Source organism: Cavia porcellus, unplaced genomic scaffold (genome assembly GCF_034190915.1).
Source record: "Cavia porcellus strain 051 isolate PalLab524CR breed Dunkin Hartley unplaced genomic scaffold, mCavPor4.1 scaffold_22, whole genome shotgun sequence".
NCBI classification, from domain to species: Eukaryota; Metazoa; Chordata; class Mammalia; order Rodentia; family Caviidae; genus Cavia; species Cavia porcellus.
Window position 1 is genome coordinate 36,858,698 of NW_026947505.1, and position 21,492 is coordinate 36,880,189.

A 21,492-nucleotide genomic window follows, 5' to 3' on the forward strand; every position below is an offset into this window, starting at 1 on the left:
GAGAACTTTGGCCAATGAGTAGGACACCAAGAAATAGAAGGAAGGAAGAGGAGGGCAAAGGAAATAAAAAGAATAATGATGTGTTATGTACATGTACTTACAATGAATGTGTTGTGTTGCAAACATGTACAAATAAGAATAAAAAATTTAGAAACCATAAAACTCACAAAGGCACAAACAACTTGAAATAGAAAGGAAAAGGTAGTAAATCTGAATGTATTAAAACTGAAAATCTGGGGGCTGGGGATTTAGCTCAGCAGCATAAGCGCCTGCCTTGCAGTGTGTGGTCATGTGTTCGATCCCTGGTACCGATAAAAAGACAAAAACAAAACAAAACAAACAAACAAACAAACAAACAAAAAAAACCCTGAAAATCTGAGTTCAAATTAATTCAATGAAATGAAAAGAGTAGTCACTAAGTAGGACAATGTTTTGCTATTTGGAAAGCAGACAAATGATCAGCATTTTATTTTATTTTATTTTACATTTCAATTTTTTTTCTTCAAAAGGAGTGAGTTGTGTACAGGGGGGTTAAATGCTTTATAGACAAAGAAAAAAAAACTGCACTAGCACCAACTTATTCATCATCATCATCTTCTTCTTCATCTTCGTCCTCTTCATCTTCCTCCTCCTCCTCATCTTCTTCATCGTCCTCATCTTCCTCCTCTTCCTTCTTTCCTTGCTTTTTTCAGCCTCGACAACTCCTTTTTCGCTGCATCAGGTTTTCCTTTAGCTCGGTAGGCAGCGATGTCCTTTTCGTACTTCTCCTTCAGCTTAGCAGCCTTCTTCCATAAGACTGCTTGTCATCTGCCGCAGTGTTATTCCACATTTCTCCCAGTTTCTTTGCGACATCATCAATGGAAAGGCCAGGATGTTCTCCTTTGATTTTTGGACGATACTCAGACCAGAACAAGAAGGCCGAAGGAGGCCTCTTGGGTGCATTGGGATCCTTGAACTTCTTTTTTGTTTCTCCCTTAGGAGGAATATAAGTTTTCATTTCTCTTTCATAACGAGCCTTGTCCGCCTTTGGCATGTCTTCAAATTTTCCTTTCTCTTTAGCAGACATGGTCTTCCACCTCTCTGAGCACTTCTTAGAAAACTCTGAGAAGTTAACGGAAGCATCTGGGTGCTTCTTCGTATGCTCCTCTCGGCAAGTTTGCACAAAGAATGCATATGATGACATTTTGCCTCTCGGCTTTAGGATCTCCTTTGCCCATGTTTGCTTGTTTTCCTCAGCAAGGCACAGAGTCGCCCAGTGCCCGTCCGGCTCTCACTTGCCCCTGCGCTGTCTCCATGGAGCTCAATGTACTGCAATGGCTGTGAGGGCGGGAGCCTGACGCAGGCTCCTCACTCTCTCCGCTCTGTAACCATGATCAGCATTTTAAAAACTACCATAATTGAAATTTTTGTACGGAGTCAATAAGACTCTCAAAAAGTTTTACTTTACTGATTAAGATAAGACAATTTAAATTTATGATAATCTTTTTTATACTCATAAGATTGAAAGCAATTTTAAATCTGATAATATCAAGTGTTGATCAGGATGCATAGGAGAAGCTTTCCTGTAAAATTGGTGTCACTTTCTTGGAAAAAGAATGTAGCATGTTGTAAAATACTAAAGATAAATATTACCCAGAAATTCCACTTCTGAGATAAACTCACCTGTTGGACACTGAACATGGCCATCAACAGATGGAATAATTTTCCCATAGATTTATGACACATAGTAAAATTAGACACTGAATAGAATTTAAGGTGACATAAAGGATTGCTTCTAGGTATAACGACATGGTATTGTACTATGGTTATGCTTAACTAAAATGAATTTATCATCTTTAGTTGCATACTACAATGTTTCTTTTATGAGTGCCTAGAATTCACTTAAAATGACCTGAAGTTGAGGATCCCTGGGATATATATGGGTTGGGTGGAGTAACATTGCCAACAATTTTGTCTGGTTGAAACCAGGACCACCAGTGGCCACGAGGGCCTATTCTGCCAGTCCCTAAGCATCTGCTGAGTCCCTCCATCACCTCAGTTTCCATCTGATCACCTATCTGTGAGGGAAGCTGGATGTATGGCATGGTGACCTTGGGTTCAGGTGGTAAGGACCTTTCCTATGGGAGTGCTACCTGACTTGTCTTACCCCAATTCTTTTCCGCACTGTGTGTTTTTTGTGGATTCATTAAATCATGTGACTTGAACAGCTTACTTTGATCTGTGCAGCACTGTTCTGTTTGTGAACTGTTACGGTTTATATCTGGTTGTCCCTTCAAAGCCTCATGCGGTCATGGGGGACTTTTAGGAGGTGGCTAAATCTAGAGTTTGTGATTGACTCTTTCTCTAGTGCTGGAATTGGAGCTATGAGTGCTATACCCGCCCTGGCCCAGTAACCCGCAAACAATATAGGGGGAGAATAGAGTCTTGCTTCCCCCTTTGTGCTCTTACTGCTTTTGCTGTCTTCTGCTGCCAAGAACCATTGCTCCTCTGCCATGCCACCTTGCCTTGGAGCAGCCAACTACAGGCTGAAACCTCTACAAATTGTGAGCTAAATAAGCCTTTTCTCCAATATCTTTGAGTATTGGGTATTTTGTCTCAGCAACAGGAGAGAAGAGAATATAATATTAGTAATTTCATAGGGTATATTGGGAATTGAATTAGGATGATGGATTTGAACTTCAGCATATTTGCCTTTTGATTTTTTTCTCTAACTACCATATCTGTGATTATAATCTAGCATCTCAAAGAAGACTGAAACTTACTCAAGGTGCTAGGTTTTCCTGTTACTATCATCTTTTAGATTCCAAATGGAGTTGTATCAACTGGTACTCTGATCTCTCTTTCCCAACCTCCTCAAATCATATTTATTTTATAGTTCCTGGCATGTATGTAGTGGATGGAGAAGGGGAAATACCTTTGTTTTCTATTTCTGTGGATTTAACCCTATTCTGGTGGAAAAAAATGGGTTTAAATGAAGACAAATCATAAATAAAATTCTAGCTTTCCTCTTTATACTTTCTGTAAGCCTATGTAGAAATGGAAATAACCTAGTTTTGTCTTTTCTTAAAGAATATGCACTCTATTTGGGGAATATTAAAAAACAAGAAGGAATTACATTTGAAAACTCTCACATTAAATTGAGCATGGTAGTATATGCCTGTAATCTCTGTACTTTGAGAGGTACTTAACTAGACTTTGGTTAACTGGAGTCTGATCAACTTAGCCAGACTTTGTCTCAAAATTAAAAAACAACAATCAAAAAAACCAAGGTTGGCAACACAGCCTAGTGCCAGAGAACCCATGAGTTTGATCCCATGTGTCACAAAAAGAGGGGCTATTACCACCTCATGGGGTCATCATGCCTCTGTGACAGAACACGCACACTGTCTTGTGTGTCATAGGCCTCCTTGACTCTCTGTTCCCACAGCACTTGCTGTGCTCTGAAGTGGGGCCAGCCTCCTAGTCACCTTGAAGCTGACTATGTAGGTTATGGGATGTGGTAACTCTAATTTCCAAATGGCCTTTCTTCCTCTGGCTTTTTCCACATGTAGAAGCCCACATGGTGGGTGCTGCTGATTCTGAACCTGTTCACACTGGTGTGTGAATCCCCTCTTTATTTCTGTTATCAGTCTGGAACTATGTGATGAGTGAGGAAAGCTTATCTCTTCTGCACTCTGCTATCAGTCACAGCCTCCTCCTTCACACCCACTCCAGAGCCCTTTTTGTAGATTTCTTCTCAGTGCTGTCTGTCTTCCCTTCTTTTTACCCTTCTTTCTACTCTCCCCAGCCTTCCCAGATACTCTTAGAAAGCCATAACTCTTACTTCTTCTTGCTTTGTTCATTGTAGTCTTTTCCCATATCCCACATGAGAATTTCTGTAAGAAGTCTCTAAAAGCCATTGGCCTCTAGAATTTTTTTGGACCTGGAGTTCTTTCCATCTGCTCCCTTGAGGCTGCTGAGTCTGTTTAGAAACTCTGTTGAGTCCTCTCCTCCTAGGCCTCTCTCTGATCCCCTCCCTCTTTCCCCCTGGTCACCTATGAACACTGAACACATTGGTCTCACCATAAACTCTGCCAGCTCTGTCATTCCTGACTCTCCTTGCTTCTAATGAACAAGTGATTGTGTTTTGTGTTTCTACCATCATTAAAATTAGACTGTCTTGAAGTTTGCTATTCTCATCTGTCTTTCTCTTTTTTGTCTTCTTTTCTTTCTGGCTTTCTGAATCCTCAAGTCCCCTTCCCTCACATTGTGAGTATCCTCAACAGAAAAGATAGTGTCCTTTTGTGCAGTGTAAAACTACAAAGCTAGAGGGAAGGAAAACCTTGTGGCTTTAGTAAGTAAAAGAGTCCAGCTCAAGATCAAGCTCAGGGCAAAAAAGGTTCAGCACCACTCAGATAGATAACGGGTTGCCCCCTTAATCTAAAAACTACAGCAGTTAGTGGAACCGAAAATATACAAAGCATCCTGAGAAAGGGAAAGGTGAGGAATTGCCTGAAAAAGGAAGGCAGAAGACATTGTTAATAGTGTATCAGGATTTAAAAGCCACAATAATCTTATTGCCCTGCTTAGTTTGATTTTATTTTGTTCAGGTCAGTCTATTCATACTAGATTTGAGGGCACAGATAGCTATCCCCAAAATAACAAGCTATACCACGGTAACTATCCTTAATTTCCTATTAACTTAGACTGAAGCTCTGTATTACTTACATTGTCTTACTATGACTGGTCTTATTTGAAGCTAGTTTGTTAAACTGCTGTTTTGCCTTGACTGATTTTATTCCAATTTGATATGCTTGATAATATCGAGTCTAAGAGTAGAGGCAACCACTCTGAAGATGACAAGATGTAATAACATACCCATTCCGGTTTGATTATTAACTGCTTTTGAAGTTCTACAATGTCTCCAAAGTTGTATTTTTATTAAAATAGCTATGTAATGCTATGTTCAATTATTATATGTCTGATGATGTGGACAACTGTATTGAAAATAACAAGAGAAAACATAGTAACTACTGTAGATCACATAATAATGTGGTTTTATATCTTTTTTATTTTATGTTTTTATAAGAATTTTTTTTGTCTTGTTATGATCTGTTTTTCCCTGTAATACAGAAAGGATAGATATACATGTAGAGATTCACACATGGGGAGAATCTCTAAACAGTTTACAGGAACAGAATATACAATGCACGATGTAACGAACAAATACTCTGAAGAAGAGACACTAAGAAACCCAGTGCTAATTCTGTAACATTATGATATAAAATCTAGCAAAACTATTACTCACTTTTCACTGTTCAGAGTGATATTAGTCTAGTCTCTTATGTTCAATTTCAGCATACATAAAGATAAGGACAGCTACTACAAAGAGAATGAGAGACATTATGGCGGTCACTATTGACTTCCCCAAATGTCAGTTCTTGAAGACCTGAAAAGCCTTCATCACCCTGTTATGATCAGATTAGTTCTATAATGTTCAGTATATATTCACTGTGTGAGAAGATAGGGACAACTATTTTTTTTAATCTTTTTTTTTTTTATCGATACTGGGGATCGAACTCACGACTGCCTGCTTGCAAGGCAAGTGCTTATGCCTCTAAAGCTAAATCCCCAGCCCCGGGGGACAGCTATTTGGAAGAAAACTAGAGACAATAAGACAGACAGTGAAGATCTCCAGTGAATTTGCTTTGAAATCAGTATTTCTTAAAATTGTTTCCTTATAATCCGTTTTGTTCTGTTTACTCTTACCCTCTTTGAGATATGGGCAATTCTTTTGAAGGTAACACGAGGCATTATCGTAGCCATTCTTGATCACCTTGTATTTTGTTTTTACATCATACACCATGTCTATTCTTGTTTTAACTGACTCCATTTTGTTTTGTCACATTTGGTTTTATTCTTTTCCACAAAGTAATAAGAACTGTAGGAGTAATAAAACCTAAAATGTGTAATTGTTATTATAAAAAAGAGAGGAAAAGAAAGTGCTCTAAAGGATATAACCGCATGTATGTTTAAGTGTGTAAAACAGATAACCATATTACTAAGTTTTGGTTGGCTCACTGAACAGAACTGTTGGCAGTCTCACTGTTTAAATGTCCACTTTGTATGCTTTAATTTTGTAATTTGAACAGCAACTTCTAAGATGACAATATGTAATCTATCAACTAGTGAATTCTTACTGTTTTTTTGAAATTCTGTATTACTTCTACCCTTTTTTTCTGTTTTGCTTTTTTTCCCCTTTAAATAAAATCCTTTATTAAAAAAACAAAAACAAAAAAAGAAAAGGCAGTGTCCCATCAGCTCCCGAATGCAAGTACTTCTAACATCCTTGTGCCCTGGGCCAATTCCTATTTTTCTGCTTTCTTGTTAGGTCCCAGTGTTGAGCTCAGAACCTGCTGTACCAACCCCTTTTTTGACCATGCTTTGAGTCTGCTGTGATTTTGGACTTGATAAAAGCCCTTCCTACTGTACAGAAATGGTGGCAGCTGGAGCTGGTTTATCATGTGTGCATTTCCTTGATGTACATTTCCACTTGTGTTTGCCTTTTCTGCAAATGGATCCTTTTGGGTTTTGTGTTTCAATCAGTGCTGAGACAGAACTGTTTCTTTCTTTCTTTTTTTTTTTTTTTTTATGGGTACCAGAATCGAACTCACAACCATGCACTTGCAAAGCAGGCACTTATGCCTGCTGAGCTAAATCACCAGCCCCAAGACAGAATTCTGTAAAATAAATTGTGGAGGCAGAGATAAAATGTGGATCAGACTACCAGATCTAGCAGAGCCCAAGTCATGTTTTCTGGAGTAATTTTAAGTCCTCAGCAGTGCTCCTGACCTTCAGCAACTTTTCTTCCTTAGTATTGGCTCATTTCCATTCATTCTTTTTTTTTTTGTCTTTTTCTTTTTTATGGGTACTGGGGACCAAACTTGGTACTGGGGATCTGGGGATCGAACTCCGTACTGGGGATCGAACTCAGTACTGGGGATCGAATTCACGACTGCCTGCTTACAAGGCAGGCGCTTATGCTGCTGAGCTAAATCCCCAGCCCCCTCCATTCATTCTTAAGATGTAATAGTTTTTCTCAGGAATCTTTCCTTGTGTCTCTTCAAAGCGACTGACCATTTGAATCACAAATGACTAAAGATAGAAAAGCCACTTCAGGTTCTGTGGCACTTGTAAGTCAGGCCTAAAAGGGTTAATGTTCAGTTCAGCATTCTGGTGTTTGCTGTGTGCGAAGTGCTCTGTGACACACATCACGGATTCCTGGGTAGTATGGCAGCTACCTCTCCTTAGACATACATGTTACCTGTACCCCCTGGCTAAGAAGACCTGACATTCCCACAGAGAGCTAAGAGCTGCATTCACAGTGACAAAGACAAGCTCTGTATCTCAGGAAAGCTGTGAAAAGACCCCCCCCAGGCAGGGTCTGGCTGTGAGGGAGGAAGGAGAAGAGGGTGATAACAGGAACCTCCCAAAGGGTTAAAGGCTAAGGGGAGGAGGGGTATTCAGAAGACTCAGAGAAGAATCAGCCTTGAGAAATCAGATGTTGTAGTCACCCTAGGAGAGCAGACTGGTTGTCAGACCCAGTCCTAAACCTGAGGATTCTAAGAAATAGAAACAGCCCAAGGAAGCAAAAGGCCTGCAACCCAGGCCTTGAAGAGGAAATCAGGACTGCCAGAAACCCAAAACCATCGCAGAGAAAATCTCAAAGAGACAGTAAAACCCAGAAGTGATATTGAGGTGAACTGATGAGAGCGGTGTGGAAAAAACACAAGCTGTTTCATATGTACACAGAGACCCAAGAAAGGAGCAACATAGGGTAGAAGGCAGGAGAAGCCAAAATAGGCAAGGATTGGAGTTAGGGATAACCTCTGAGATACACGAATAGAATAGCCAAAACCTTGCCAGATATGAATTAGAACTTCGGAGACCTGGGCAGGGCAAATTGTTCCCTGCGATCCAATAAGTATGAGGAAAAAGGACCTTCATGTGTCTCTGTGGAAAGAACCTGGGAGCTGCCAGGATTGAAAGCTTCAGTACCCATGCAGAGAAGCCCCCAGCTGCTCAACATGGAAGTCACTGAATCCAGCTGTCAACAGATTTCTCCTCTGGAACCTCCCCATTCCAAGTAGCAGGGAGCAGAAGTGCTTGAGTTTTAGAGAGAAATGTTACAATCTCAAACTTTTAGCCTCACCAGGTTTGTTGATTTTGAATGTGTGAACTCCTGTCACTAAACCAATCAAGCACTATCCAGTGTGGAAGCTCAGGGCTCACAAAGCACAGGCGGAAAGGAGCTCAGAGCTGCTCATCCAGTCCTATTTGCGTGGGGTGCAGCCCTTTGCAGCTCGGTATCCCATTGTGAAATTCAGATGACAGCCTGGTGGCCTTTTCCAGTCACCTCAGCGATGAGCACTGAATCAAGTGTGCTCCTGCAAATAGAAAGAGACTTTTAAAAGCACATCTTCATTCTTTTTTGCAAACACAACCACCCAGAACAACCCAGTGGCCTTTTAAAAAGTTGCAGTACTCAAGGTCTAAGGTTATACAACTTTAAAAGCAAAAACCAATATCACTAGGTTTAAAGGAAAACATATACCAACTGGTGACAGAATTATTTGTCATTGAGGGTCTTTATGTGTCTGGCACTTGTAACCTAGGACTTTGAGAAGGCTCCTGTGTTAAGTGTGCTCAATTACTACGGGAAATACAAAACAGGAAAAGATGAGGAATGCATACAGAAACCCGAGTGCACAGGTGCTGGAGGGCGCCATCTTCACATATAAGCAGATCTGAGAGCTGGTTATACACAGATGAATATAGTATATCCTATAATGAGCACTCATTAAACAATTAGAAAAGACTTGTTTTTTTTCTTACGAATGTGAGGTCAAGGCTCAGGATACTGTCCTTTCCTCTGGGTTGGCTTTGTGCCTCTGTGATACTATATGTGCAAAGGTGTTTTCTCATCCCAGAAAGGTTGAACCAGGAAATCCTGTCTCTCTGAGATGTGTGTATTCTTATGGTTCCTAAACTTTTTGTTAGGGAGACAATTTCTTCTCAGATCACGACCATGAGACCTTTTCTCTATTTTTCCAGTAGAACTGGGCTTCCCCCAAAGAGGTAGACCTCGAGGGAGAAGTAGTGAGACTTGCCAGCCCCCTCCTCCACCCAAGGAAGCAACATATTATTAGCTGCGAGTTCTTTACAGCCTGGTTGGAGGAAGTTTTTGGCTGTAAACTGTCATGCACTGCAGCCTTCCTTGAAAAGGCCTAGGGAGTGAACCTGGTCCTGAGAACCCAGGGGAAAAGATCAGAAATCAGACACAGAGGAGTGGGGGATGGTACGTGAAAGGAGACACCACAGGAGGACCCCAGCCACCGGCTTCCCAGGCCACCTTCTCCTGGATGACGGTTATAATTGGGGATGCCTTCTGGAGAGCAGAAATTACACTGCGCATGTTAGAAATACAGCTTTATTTCAGGCTCCAGTGTTGTTCTTAGTCGGCTGTGCCCCTCTCATTCAGAACAGTGTTACAAGGATCTTCATGAGTTTCTGGGACTTTAGGAAGATTGACCACCAGGTGACCGCGCGGCCGCCCAAAGGTGGCTCCTGGCCAGAGTATAGAGACAAACGAGTGCTTTGGGTTCGCTGTCCTTCTGCTTCTACAGCTCCTCCACTTTCCGTCTTTATTTTCAGTGTAGAGGTCAGTAGTGTCAGGCCACAGACCTTCCTGGGATGAAAACTGATGTGCGCCCACGGGCTCCGCGGAGCTGGCGGCCCGATGAGCCAGCTGAAGGCGGCTCCGCAGGGTCCGGCGTAGGGATCAAATGAGGTCCTTTTGGTGTCTCTTTGTCAAAGGATATTTCTCCCTCTGGGCAGCCCCTAGGGAATTTCCATACATCCCAGACAACAAAAGACACCGAGGGTGGTGGGAAGTCACTAAGCGCTCTGCACCTCCCGGGTCATCAGTTTCAAGATAGAGAAGAGCAGAAAGTCGCGAGCGCGTTCCCAGCCCACCCGAGGGCCTCGAGCACCTGCCCCTGGGCGGCCTTCTCTCGGGAGCGGAGGCAGGCAGAAGCCCGAGCCGCGGGCCAGCTTTCCTGGGGAGGGAAGTTGGACGCCTGGGCACAGCTCCCGTGCTGAGGCGCAAGGCTGGCAGAACCGGGGCCCACCTGAAGCAGTGTCTTCTTCCCGAGGGCGCATGACAGGAGTGTGCGCGAAGAGACAGGGCGCCGAGGCTTGCAAGCCCTTATTAACTGGCCGAGCACAGTGTCCAGCGTGAGCTCAAAGGCAGAGCTCCCACGGAGCCTCTGCTTCCTTCCCCCTGCCCCGGCTCCCGTTTTAAAGGAATGTTATTGTTTAAAGAGAACCCATTGAACTATTTCCTGCTCATTGTCACCTTCTCCCCGCTCTCCCCGCGGAGGTTCTCACCGAAAGGTAATAAACCAGCTGCTGCCCACACCGCTTGGCGCTGCGGCTGATGGGGCAGCTGCGCCCACCCTCAGCAAAAGCCTTGGCAGGGCGTCGGGACCCAGCGCGCCCTGGGCGGCACTCTGCACACATGCAGCCCTCGCGATCAAATTCCCGTCTGTACGCGGGAAGCGAGGAAGTCCCCTCCATCTGGTGGTCACCCCCTTTCTCCACCCACCCTTCCTGACAGGTGAGGCCGCGGGGCAACGGACGCCAAAGTGGGCTGATCTAGGGTGCAGCGCGCGAGGGGCGCCAGCAGAGGCGCCGCGGGCCGAGGGACGCGTCCCGAGAGGGCTGGGGAAGCTGCACGACTCAAAGGCCGAGCCTGAGACGCAGCGAGCAGGACGCGCGGGATCCGGCTGTGCACGCGCGTGGCTGGAGGGACGCGGGCGCCTGGGCCGCGCGCAGGTGCTCTCCGCGGTGACTCCCGGGACGGCCCAGCTGCGGGACTGGGAGAAATCGCGAGCGTCCCGACGACCCCTCGCCCCGGCGCCCCGCTCCCCGCCTTCCTCCTGGGCCCGCCCCGCCGCTTTGATGGAGGTGCAAACATTTGTGGGAGGGCGGGGGTGTAGGGCCCGGGCCGGCGTGGAGCCCCGGGCTCAGAGTTTACAGGAAACGGCGCGCGGGGGTCATTGTTGGGCCCTGGGCTCCGGGCCCGCCCGGCCGGGTCTGATATGGCCGCGCGCGGCCAATGGGCTGCGATCCCGCACTTCAAAGGGTGCGCGGCCCAATCCGCCGCGCCCCCCTCCGGGGCCGCCGCCGCTCTATTTATGCCGAGGGGACCGAATTTCTCTCCCCAGAGACCTACTCTAGACGCGCCAGGAGGGAGTTCAAGTGGAATCACCTCTCCCCCAGCCCCTCTCCCCTACCCCGCCCCCTCCCCCCGCTTCCCGGCCCTGGCCCTTTTGGGGAGTCCGAGCTGGGACCCGGTGCGATCCTTGTTCTTGGAAGAGCGGCGGTCGAGAGCGGTGAAGGTGGCTCTAGGGTAGCGAATCCCGGTCCGGAGCCGTGGGGAGGCCCGCGGGAGGATGGGCTCCCCCGGCGCGGAGAGCGCGGGGAAGAGCCTGCAGTACCGGGTGGACCACCTGCTGAGCGCCGTGGAGAGCGAGCTGCAGGCGGGCAGCGAGAAGGGCGACCCCACCGAGCGCGAGCTGCGCGTGGGGCTGGAGGAGAGCGAGCTGTGGCTGCGCTTCAAGGAGCTCACCAACGAGATGATTGTTACCAAGAACGGCAGGTAGGCGCGCCCCGAGACCGCGCAGGGGTTTGGAGCGCCTCGCCCCATGAAACTATTTCTGCCTCCTGGAGGGTTTTTGGTTAGTCCCTGCGCCTTTTGCGGTAGTTAGCCGCTAGGGAACTCATAACCTGCACTCTGCTGGGGCTTTTCCTGCGAAAGTTTAGGGTAGATGAGTTTAGGGCAGGGACTCCGACCCTGGTGGGCTCTCCAGCACTTGCGAGACACTCCTGAGCCCAACGTGTCCCCGCCGGGTTTGGCCTCCCGCTCTGAAAGGCGTGGCAAGCCCTCTGCGTTGCCTGGACCCTGGGCGGTGGAGGGTTCAGAGAGAGGAGCCGGTTGGAAGACCCCCTTGGAAGTTCACCAGGGGGCTGTCCGCTGCCCAGTCCCGCGCGCCCCTAATGGCTTGGACCCAGGTCTCCTCTTTCTCGCTGTCTTCTACAGGAGGATGTTCCCAGTGCTGAAGGTGAACGTGTCTGGCTTGGACCCCAACGCTATGTACTCCTTTCTGCTGGACTTCGTGGCAGCCGACAACCACCGATGGAAGTATGTGAACGGGGAGTGGGTGCCTGGGGGCAAGCCTGAGCCCCAGGCGCCCAGCTGTGTCTACATCCACCCGGACTCGCCCAACTTCGGGGCCCACTGGATGAAGGCGCCTGTTTCTTTCAGCAAAGTCAAGCTCACCAACAAGCTGAATGGAGGCGGCCAGGTAGGGGCCATGAAGCCTGTAGGGCTGGGACATAGGACACTGAACATCTGCTGCTCTCCTGAGGGGTCTCTCAGAGAGAACAGGAGGCCACCTCTGCCCTGGAGAAACTACCATTGCTTCTCCCAATTAAACCCTTAGTAGCTGTTTATATTAAGCTGATAATGGTCACACCAAGGCATAGGGAACAGAAGTGGAAGCCTTCATCTTTGAGGAGCTCCTGTAGGTTTGGCTTTGGAGAATTTTTCTGTTCTTCCCCCAGTCTCTCAAGAGCTCTGGGTGAAGAGATGGGCTTTGATGGTGGTAAACAGTCTCATTAAACTGATGCACAATATGGCAGGAGCATTGCACAAGTGTAAATAAGCTTGGCTTCTATTCCAAAAACTTTCTTTAGTTCCACACTGTTTATTGAAGACAACTGAACTCAGGCTTTTGAAGGTTTCCAGAGATCCTGGTGTCCTTAGCCGTCCATCCCACCAGGGTGGACTGCTTTCAGTGGTACTCCAGCTCACAGATGTGGGAAACAGCCTGTCTTGACTGCTGAGTGTCACCTGAGGACTTCTGTGTCCATTCCTCAACAGTCAGACACTTTCCTGGAGCTGCAGGATTTTCTGAGGCTTGGATGTGTTTTCTCCTTGGCCATAGGTTGAGTGATTATTTTGTTGTCTTAAGTAGCACTTGGGTTGCTGTGTGTGTCTTCTTCAGATCATGTTGAACTCCTTACATAAGTACGAGCCTCGGATTCACATAGTGAGAGTTGGGGGTCCGCAGCGCATGATCACCAGCCACTGTTTTCCTGAGACACAGTTCATAGCGGTGACTGCTTATCAGAATGAGGAGGTAAGAGGAAACTTTTTAGTGTGTGACCCTGTTGAGAGCCTGGGGGTGGGCAGATGGTAGGACACTGGTGTTCAGTGCCCTTTCTAATTTACCACCACAACCTGAGGTCAGGGCAGAGGGGAGGAAGGTTTAAAATAAATCCCCATTCAAAAATTTTCCCTATTAAAATTCTCCATAAAAGTGTCGAAAACTAGAAATGTGTATGAGATGCTAGAAATGAAGAATGTATAAAACATTTCTATGAGAATTTTTGAGTGAGAGAGGTACTACCTCACTTTGGAAATCATCCTAGGATCATGCATCTTTGCAGTGTGAAGACTCTGCTGCATTATAAAGGCCAGTGAGATGAGATGCCCATATAGTAGTCAGTATAGACCACAAATAAGAACCAGCCAGTGGAAAGGTATATTTCTTTGGAAGCCCTGGTTATGATTTGAGCCATTTTTAAAATTTGTGCACATGGAGTGTTGTAGTAGGTTAAATTTATTGTGACTTTCACATAGAAAATGGGTATCTATAAGTTTTGATAAATGTGCTTGTCTTTGCAATTTCTCAGTTACATCAGATCCAAACAGAAAAAAGACATCTTGACAGCACTTTAATAGGTCTTCAATATTCCAAGATGGTGTTTTTCAATTTCTTGGTGCTAAATTACATCCTCTGGTTAATAATACAATTAGTAAATATAGCTTCTTTTTTTTCAGATCACTGCTCTTAAAATTAAATACAACCCATTCGCAAAAGCTTTTCTGGATGCAAAAGAAAGGTGAGAACATTCAAACAGCCCTTTGGCCAGGAGTAGGCAGAAAGAGCTATTGTCATATAGTCTTAATTTCTGATGTTTCTCCTTGACAGTATGATATGGTTTTTTTGACAGAAGCGATCACAAAGACGGGATGGAAGAAGCAGGAGACAGCCAGCAGCCCGGTTACTCCCAATGTACGGTTTGTTGCAGCTTCTGGGTGCCTTGTTTCCAGGACTAATCTTGCTGATGATGGCATGTTTCTGGGTGTGTTAGGGGAGCAGGATACCCTGGTCTGTGTGCCATGGCCCAAGGCCTTTGACATTGGAGCAGTGACCCAGGGTCTTTTGTTCTATGCTGAAGCAGTGAGACAGACATCACTGGTACTTGGAGGGGGTTTAGGGTTGGGTGGGCAAGAACAGAGTCCAGCTTGTCATATCCTCTTTGAGGTGGCTTCTCCATTTGTCAGTGGTTTAACACTGAAGGTCTATTTTGAGTTGATATTTATAACAGTTACCCTGAGCCTGCTTTGGTTCTGGGGATGGATCATGAATTCTGGTTTTGGTATAAAACTTTGGCTTGTAAGATGGCTACTTTTGCTTCAACTATGGCTTCCTTTAAGAGTTCCAGGAGTCTGAGCAAAAGGCACAGGTCTATAGGGTGATATCAGGGAAGGATGTGGAGATGTTGAACTATCCATGTAGGGGTGGAAAAGGCAGTGCTTGCTGTACCTACAAAGGCTTTGAGAACCAGCCTAGCATTCTCTTTCTGCAACTATCCTCTTTCATTCTGAATGAATGTTTTTAAACAGTCTTCTAGACCAATCTGACAGCTAATTTAATAACAAAGTCCCCACAGTGATGGCAGCTACTTGTAGAAAGGATGTACCCTGTGTGTGACGAGCTCTGAGGTCCCTAACCCTAACCCTAACCCTAACCCTTCATGGCTTTCTTTCCTCTTTTATATTGTCTGAGAAGTTCCTTAGTTTGGAAATTACAGAAGAGTCATTCTCTCCCTAAATGTTGTTTTTTGAATTAAACAAATTTTTAGAAAGAACTAAGAAATCAGAATTTTAGAAGAGGATGGGACAGGGCCTAGTAACTTTCTGATGCTTAGGTGGGAAGAATGTGGAGAGGCCTTGGGGAATCTGAAACAGAAGAGGAAGCAGGAAATGGTACACCCCAGATAGGCCCACAGAGCAGGAGTCTGAGAGAGCAGCAGAGAAGAGGAGGAGGAGAGCCAGGAGGAGGAGGAAGCAGGCCACCCACAGCCTGTAACCCTTTGGGCTGTAGACTATGCATTGAGTGTTAAGAGGACAGTTAAGATTGCTCACTTCCTCAAGGACTGTGAGGAAAAAAACTCAATGGTTTGGTTTCTGCTCCGCCTTTTTTGGAATATAGAGTCAATACCAACATCAGTCATTCAACATTCTCTCCTCACAGCAGGGGGGTGGCTTATTCCTGGAACCAGCTCGCTGTGTCCACCCACCAGCCCCCACCCTCAGTTTGGAGGAGCCCTCTCTCTACCCTCCACTCATGGTTGTGAAAGGTACCCTGCCCTGAGGAGCCACCGACCAGCACCCTACCCCAGCCCCTACACTCATCGGAACAACTCTCCAAGTAGGTCAAAATTTAATTCCTCCAGGTCTGGTGGGTGGCCGAAAGTCCCCTCCCCCAAAGGTGTTCTTTAGGTGTACAGAAGAAGAAAAAAGATCGCCTTCTGGCAGATAGTTCTGTGGCTCCAGAAAGATATGTGTCTCATGTTTACACCCCTGCTAGGTCCATCTCAGAGTGGGGCTTGCCTTGTCTGGGGTGCCTTGAAGTGATGCATAAAGTTTTCCAAATGACAGACCTCTGGTTCTCTCCAAAGAACTGCAGTTTAGTTTCCAGAGTGGAAACCAGGCCTAGGTGCTTTACTGCCCCCTCTAAAGTGGTTGCTTTGGGTTAGTTCCAGTGTGGACCTGGCGCATTGGCATCAGCATCATTGAGAAGTGGCTGGTCTCTGTCTCAGACCCCACCCTGAGACAGCTGCTCAGAAACTAGGCAGGACCAACCCTCCAGGTGGCTGATGCCTCTTGCCTTGTCCTGAACCCCGGGCAGCCGGTAAAGGCCCCAGGCCTAATTCTCTGACACTGTGTTCCCAGACTTACTTTTGTCTCCTCCAAAAGGAGGAAAATAGCTAAAGAACACCATAAAGTAATTAAGCAATTACAAGTGATTTGAAATGAAAGGAAATAGCCCTTGGGTCTTGTTCAGCCAGAAGCTAGACTCTGAGGCTGGAAGATCATATTTTTAATTTGCCTGAGTAATTGTTTCCATAGCCCATTTAACTCTTATGAAATAATCCTTGGAGACAAGGCAGATTAAACAAAAATTTATCTTTTGTTTTTAAAGGTAAATAATTGGGCTATGGTTGTGGCTCAGAGGTATGAGCCTGAGTTTGATCTCCCAACATGGAAAAAAAGCAAGATATAAAATCTCCATCCTCAAATAAGTGACTATAGAATTCATTTTCTGTAAAACCTCTACATCATCTAGATCTACATCTATACCTACAAAGGAAAAACCTTGAGTTTATGGGCTATATTTTCAAATAAATACATTTGGCATTAAAATGTGCATTGATGACCAGTGATACTAGCTGGTAGCTAGTTTTCTGGTAGCTTGTTTTCTGTGTTAAATATCTCATATATCATTTGTTCTCAGTATTGAGTATTTCAGTTAAGGTAGCTTTTCAATATATTTTGTTGCTTTTGGAAAACCCACCTAGTAATGTTTCTTAGACTCCTATCTAGTAACCATGCTCTAATGTTCCTCAGCCTATTCAGACAACTCATCTACATGCCTCTCTATGCTGCAATCCCATGACAACTGGTCCAGCCTTGGAGTACCCAGCCACACCAGTGTGCTCCCCATGAGTCACAGTGCCAGCCCTTCCACTGGCTCTAGGTGAGTATGTGAGAAGTGATGTGCACCCTCTTGTGGCTGGATGCTGGCTCCATCCCTCTTGCCTTTTTTTTTTTTTTTTAAAATTCTACCTTGTACCTGTGGGTGGTTGGATGGATTTATGTATTTATTTCAGTACTGGGGTTCAATTCAGGATCTTAGCACTAAGCCATATCTCCTAACACTTTTTTGTCTTTTGTGAGACTGGTGATACTAAGTTGCTAAGAGGCCCCAACTGGGTGGAAATTGCAATTCTTTCACCTCAGCCTCCCAGAGCCCTGGGATTATAGGTGTGCACCACTGTGTCTGTCTTGGGTTTTTCCTTACAATTCTAATATTAGCTCAGTATGTGCTGGGGCACCTGGTTTCATGACTGCTGAGTGCCTGCTTGAAAGCTGCCCCTTAAGTTTGCCATGGTGGTGTGGAATGGAACAGGCCTCTATCATCATCTAACAAAACTAGGGCCTCTGTCTTTACTGTGCTGTGTGCTAGTTCTACGATGGGCAATCTCCTACCTTCTCTAAATTTCCCTGAAAAGGTGTAAGATGTTGTAATGTAATCATCAGGAATAGATTCAGAGCATGATTTTGTCTTGACTTCTGTTTTCTCTTCCAGCCAGTACCCCAGCCTGTGGTCTGTGAGCAATGGCACCATCACTCCTGGCTCCCAGGCAGCGGGTGTGTCCAATGGGCTGGGGCCTCAGTTCTTCCGAGGATCTCCTGCACACTACCCGTCCCTCTCGCATGCAGTCCCGGCTGCCTCATCCTCAAGCTCCCCCTTGTATGAAGGGGGAGCCACTGTCACAGACATTCCTGATAGCCAGTATGACGCTGCGGCCCAAGGTCGCCTCATAGCCTCATGGACGCCTGTGTCGCCTCCTTCCATGTGACCAAGCGCTTGTCTCAAGAGGCTCAAGGACTTTTCCATTGTGGTGACCAGTGTTGATCTGCTCCATCTTTGAGGCACAGATGGGAAGCTCATGGGTCCAGGGACAGAAACCAGGAGATAAAGCCTAGTTCACTTCATTTTAAAGTAAGAGAAAAATAATACATGCTTTGTTGTATGCTGAGTCCCATCAGCCTAGCTTCCCAGAATCTGTGATTGACCCCATTCCCCGAGATGCATAGCAAAAATTTCAGGGTCTCCAAAATTTCTCATACAGTGTGTAGATGATTTTGGCACATCTAAATTTGTAATCTCCATTGATTCTACTTTAGTAAGGCACAAAGCACACTTTTAATTCTCTCTCCTCTTGCTTACGTGTAGTTAGAGTTGAACCGTTAAGGACAAAGTGATGTCAGTGTCATAGGGAGAACAGATTTTAGTTGAACTGGTGATTGCTGCCCACTGGAAGGTGTTTATTTTAAGCATATTCAACCAATCTCTTGTATTGTGAAACCAATTTTTTTATATTTTTGTTTTGACAAAATAGCCAAAGACAATCGGCAGAAAGCATTTTCTGCAAAATAAAGGCAATATTAAAGATCTGATTTGTCTAGTTATTTAGACCTCTCTTTAAGGGTGAGTTTATTTTATTGTAGCTATCTCATAATAAGGCATTTAATCTTTTGAACTTTAATGTTTATAGTATCTGTTGCAGAACTGGAATTGAAATTTGAATATACTTAGTGCTAATAGCCACAAAAATGGAAATGATGTTAAGTGATTTTCAGAAGGTTTAAACAACACTGAATCATAGATGATGATGGATGATGATAGGATGTAAACATTCAGATGCCATACAGATTAATATAGTGTCCATTGGATATCAGTAAAAGTACACACCTGAGTTGATTAAAAAGTTATTTAGTAGCATAAAGCATAGTTGCTATAGTAACCTGAACAAAATTGAATTTGTAAATTTCTTTCCTACTGCTTATTTCTAATAGTAGGACAAAGTTGTGGTTCTGCTGTCTTGGAGTGATTTCTCCATCTAGTGGTAGAATCCTTAACATTGATCCCTGTATCAGTTTACTATTCTGCTTTCTAAAAACAAAGCAGGCAGTTGGAAGTCAATAATGCCATAGTAGGGGAGTGATACTGTCAGTGGCAACATGGACATGAAATGTTACATTGTGAATGGTAGAGGGGCTCTGGAACTAACTTTGCAAAACACAGATCCATGTGCATTCTCTCATGCTGGCATTGCTGGCTACCACTTAGTCCAGCCCTGGTTTTTATAGACTACCTAATATTTCTAGATGAAGTAAAAAAAATTTTTTTTGGTACCAGAAATCAAACTCCTGATCTCACGCTTGCCAGATAGGTGCTGTGCTGATGAGCTATATCCCTGGCCCTTGTTTGCCTTTTTGAGAACAAATCTAGAATTAATTAAGAGTAAATAGGGAGTTTTGTAGTGTGATTTTTGTCTGCTTTCCAAGTAGGATGTGCTTATTGTAGCTTACAACTTACTACTCAATGTAGAAATACTTCCTCATGTAAGGGTTTGTTAATAGTATGTAGGAAGCGTATTTTCTAGGTAGAACTGAGAAATGAAACTGGCCCGTGTGTCTGGACTGTCGGTCCTCATAAGTAGGTGCTGGTTGTGCCGGCAAAGTGCTGGTGACATTGGGAAGGAGCCAGGTGGGCCGGGGGCCACCTTGTGGTCTCACAGTGTTTGGTGCCTCTCTCCCTGCAAGTCCCTCCCTGCCTGCTAGGATTTTATACTCGGGGTCTCTGTAGATCTTCAGTAGTGTGAATATGTGGAGTGGGGAGGAGGTTACTAAGGAAATACAAGTTTATTAACTTGTTTCTGGACGATTCCCTGGGGATGGAATTCAGATCCAGAGAAACAGTATTTTAAAACTCTGAAGAGTCTTTCTAGGAGTGCAGTAGAGAGTGGGCATACAGAAAGGAAAGTTCAGTTCATAAATTAGCAACAGATGAACAAAATGATAATGATAATAGCATTATACTACAACAAATTTGCCAGTGTCACTCTTTGGTGCCATCATTAAGTAGAATCAGAAGTTACTCAAAACCCAAGCACTGTGATACCATAACCATGATCTGATACCATGACCATGATTGATAAGCGAGATGACTGCTCAATGACCAGAGGGCAGGTGCAACAGCCTAGATGCCCTGGAGAGAGGAGGATCCATGTTCCATAGGTTCTGAGTTTGTCCTAGCTAGAAATGGAGGGTGTGTATGTTCATTCATAATGTTGCAGTTTACTAAAAAAAAAAAAAATCTGGTCAAATTAAAAAGCAAAGTCATCATCTTTTGTTAGGATAAAAGCTGAGACTCTGACTTAGAGATGATATTTTACTAAAAAGGACAAAAAGGATCACATAGGGTGTTATAATTTGTCCTTTTGTAGCAATAATACTGAAGAAATATTTCAATTATGTCATCAAAGAAGTATAAAGAAGTCCATGAAGTTGAAGTGTTGAGCAGCAATGCATAACATGTACATAGAGAGTCAAAACTTGCAAAGCAATTCTGGTGAAAGTTATGAAACCAACAAATCTTATGACATAAGCACCAAAGAAAAGGAATTGAAAAATAAACCTTCATTGTTTAATTTCCTCCAGAAGACCACTGACAATTAAAAATGACAGTAATTCAACATAGATTGACTATATGCTTAAGCAAATACATGACAGAAATAGAGGGCTGTGGGAGAGAGAAACTTTCATATTATAATATTGTGGCTTTTAACCCTGTACAGCTACACGCAGAGGTATAATACTATAATTTGTAGTAGTATAGGTAGCTCAGTAGAGACCTGGAGGGTATAGGATGGAATCCAGGGCCTCACACATGTAGGTGAGCACTGAACCACTGAGCCACACCTTAGGACAAGTACAACCATAAGATAGAGATTAGCTGATAGAGGAAGTTAACAGTTTATGAATAAAATTTGTAATAGGAAAATAAAATGATTGCTTATCTTTAGCTTGCAGAGACTGGGGACAAAAATCAAGAGTACCACCAGTGTATTTAGGTTTTAGGATAAAGACTAAATAGAAAATGAGGAAGTGACCTCTATGATGTCTGCAGCAGATGATGGTGTAGTCTAGAAAGCTCTCCACCTGGAAAAGAGCTCTCCTAAAAGTCTTAGAGGAACAATCGCACAATGGCTTAAGGTATCCAGTGGCTGCAGCCTTAGAATTCTGTGGGTGCTGGTGCTTTCTGGGATGATTGTTTGTCAGGAGACTGAGCTGGTGTGGAAGGAGGGCATGAGGGAGAAGCAGCACTCACCCCGTCCCAGATGCACTTCCCATCCCCCTGTCTCTTTCTGAGGAGGAGCATGGCATAGGGGCTGAGGTGAAGGGAGAGTGTTAGCAATCAACTCTCAGACCAGTGTTTCCATCTGTCAAAACCACTCACCCCAGATTTAGCAGGGAGGGTGCCAGGTTCCAGTCCTGGAGTAGGGGATTGTTGACACTGGAACAAATCTGGCTGGGTGTGAGTACTCTGCAGTGGTGGGCCAGGTCTGTTTTGCTGGTGAACCAGTCTGAAGCTGATAGAAATGTACTGCTTTCGAAGTAAGAGCCTGCCATTGATAAAAGTGATAGGAAGGTGAACAGTTGGAAATCTATAGAAATATTACCAG

The 21,492-nt window shown here is 44.7% G+C and overlaps 1 protein-coding gene and 1 pseudogene across 3 annotated transcripts; one reads left to right on the top strand and one right to left on the bottom strand.

Annotated features, from left to right (window-relative positions):
* Positions 1 to 487: 487 nt before the first annotated feature.
* LOC100730440 (high mobility group protein B1-like) lies at positions 488 to 1,362 on the bottom strand (annotated as a pseudogene).
* Positions 1,363 to 11,495: 10,133 nt separating this feature from the next.
* On the top strand, positions 11,496 to 18,418 carry Tbxt (T-box transcription factor T). 3 transcript variants are annotated; one of them, XM_063233081.1, is made up of 9 exons: positions 11,496 to 11,701; positions 12,143 to 12,244; positions 12,368 to 12,407; positions 13,110 to 13,244; positions 13,949 to 14,010; positions 14,122 to 14,183; positions 15,429 to 15,605; positions 16,805 to 16,934; positions 17,547 to 18,418. In XM_063233081.1, the coding sequence occupies exons 1-9, from the start codon at positions 11,496 to 11,498 to the stop codon at positions 17,818 to 17,820; spliced, it is 1,188 nt and encodes a 395-aa protein (XP_063089151.1). In that variant the 3' UTR covers positions 17,821 to 18,418. The 3 variants fall into 3 exon arrangements, with proteins under 3 accessions (XP_063089151.1, XP_013004276.1, XP_063089150.1); XM_013148822.3 differs by having other exon boundaries at positions 12,143 to 12,407; XM_063233080.1 differs by having other exon boundaries at positions 12,143 to 12,407; positions 15,432 to 15,605.
* The last annotated feature ends 3,074 nt before the right edge of the window (positions 18,419 to 21,492 follow it).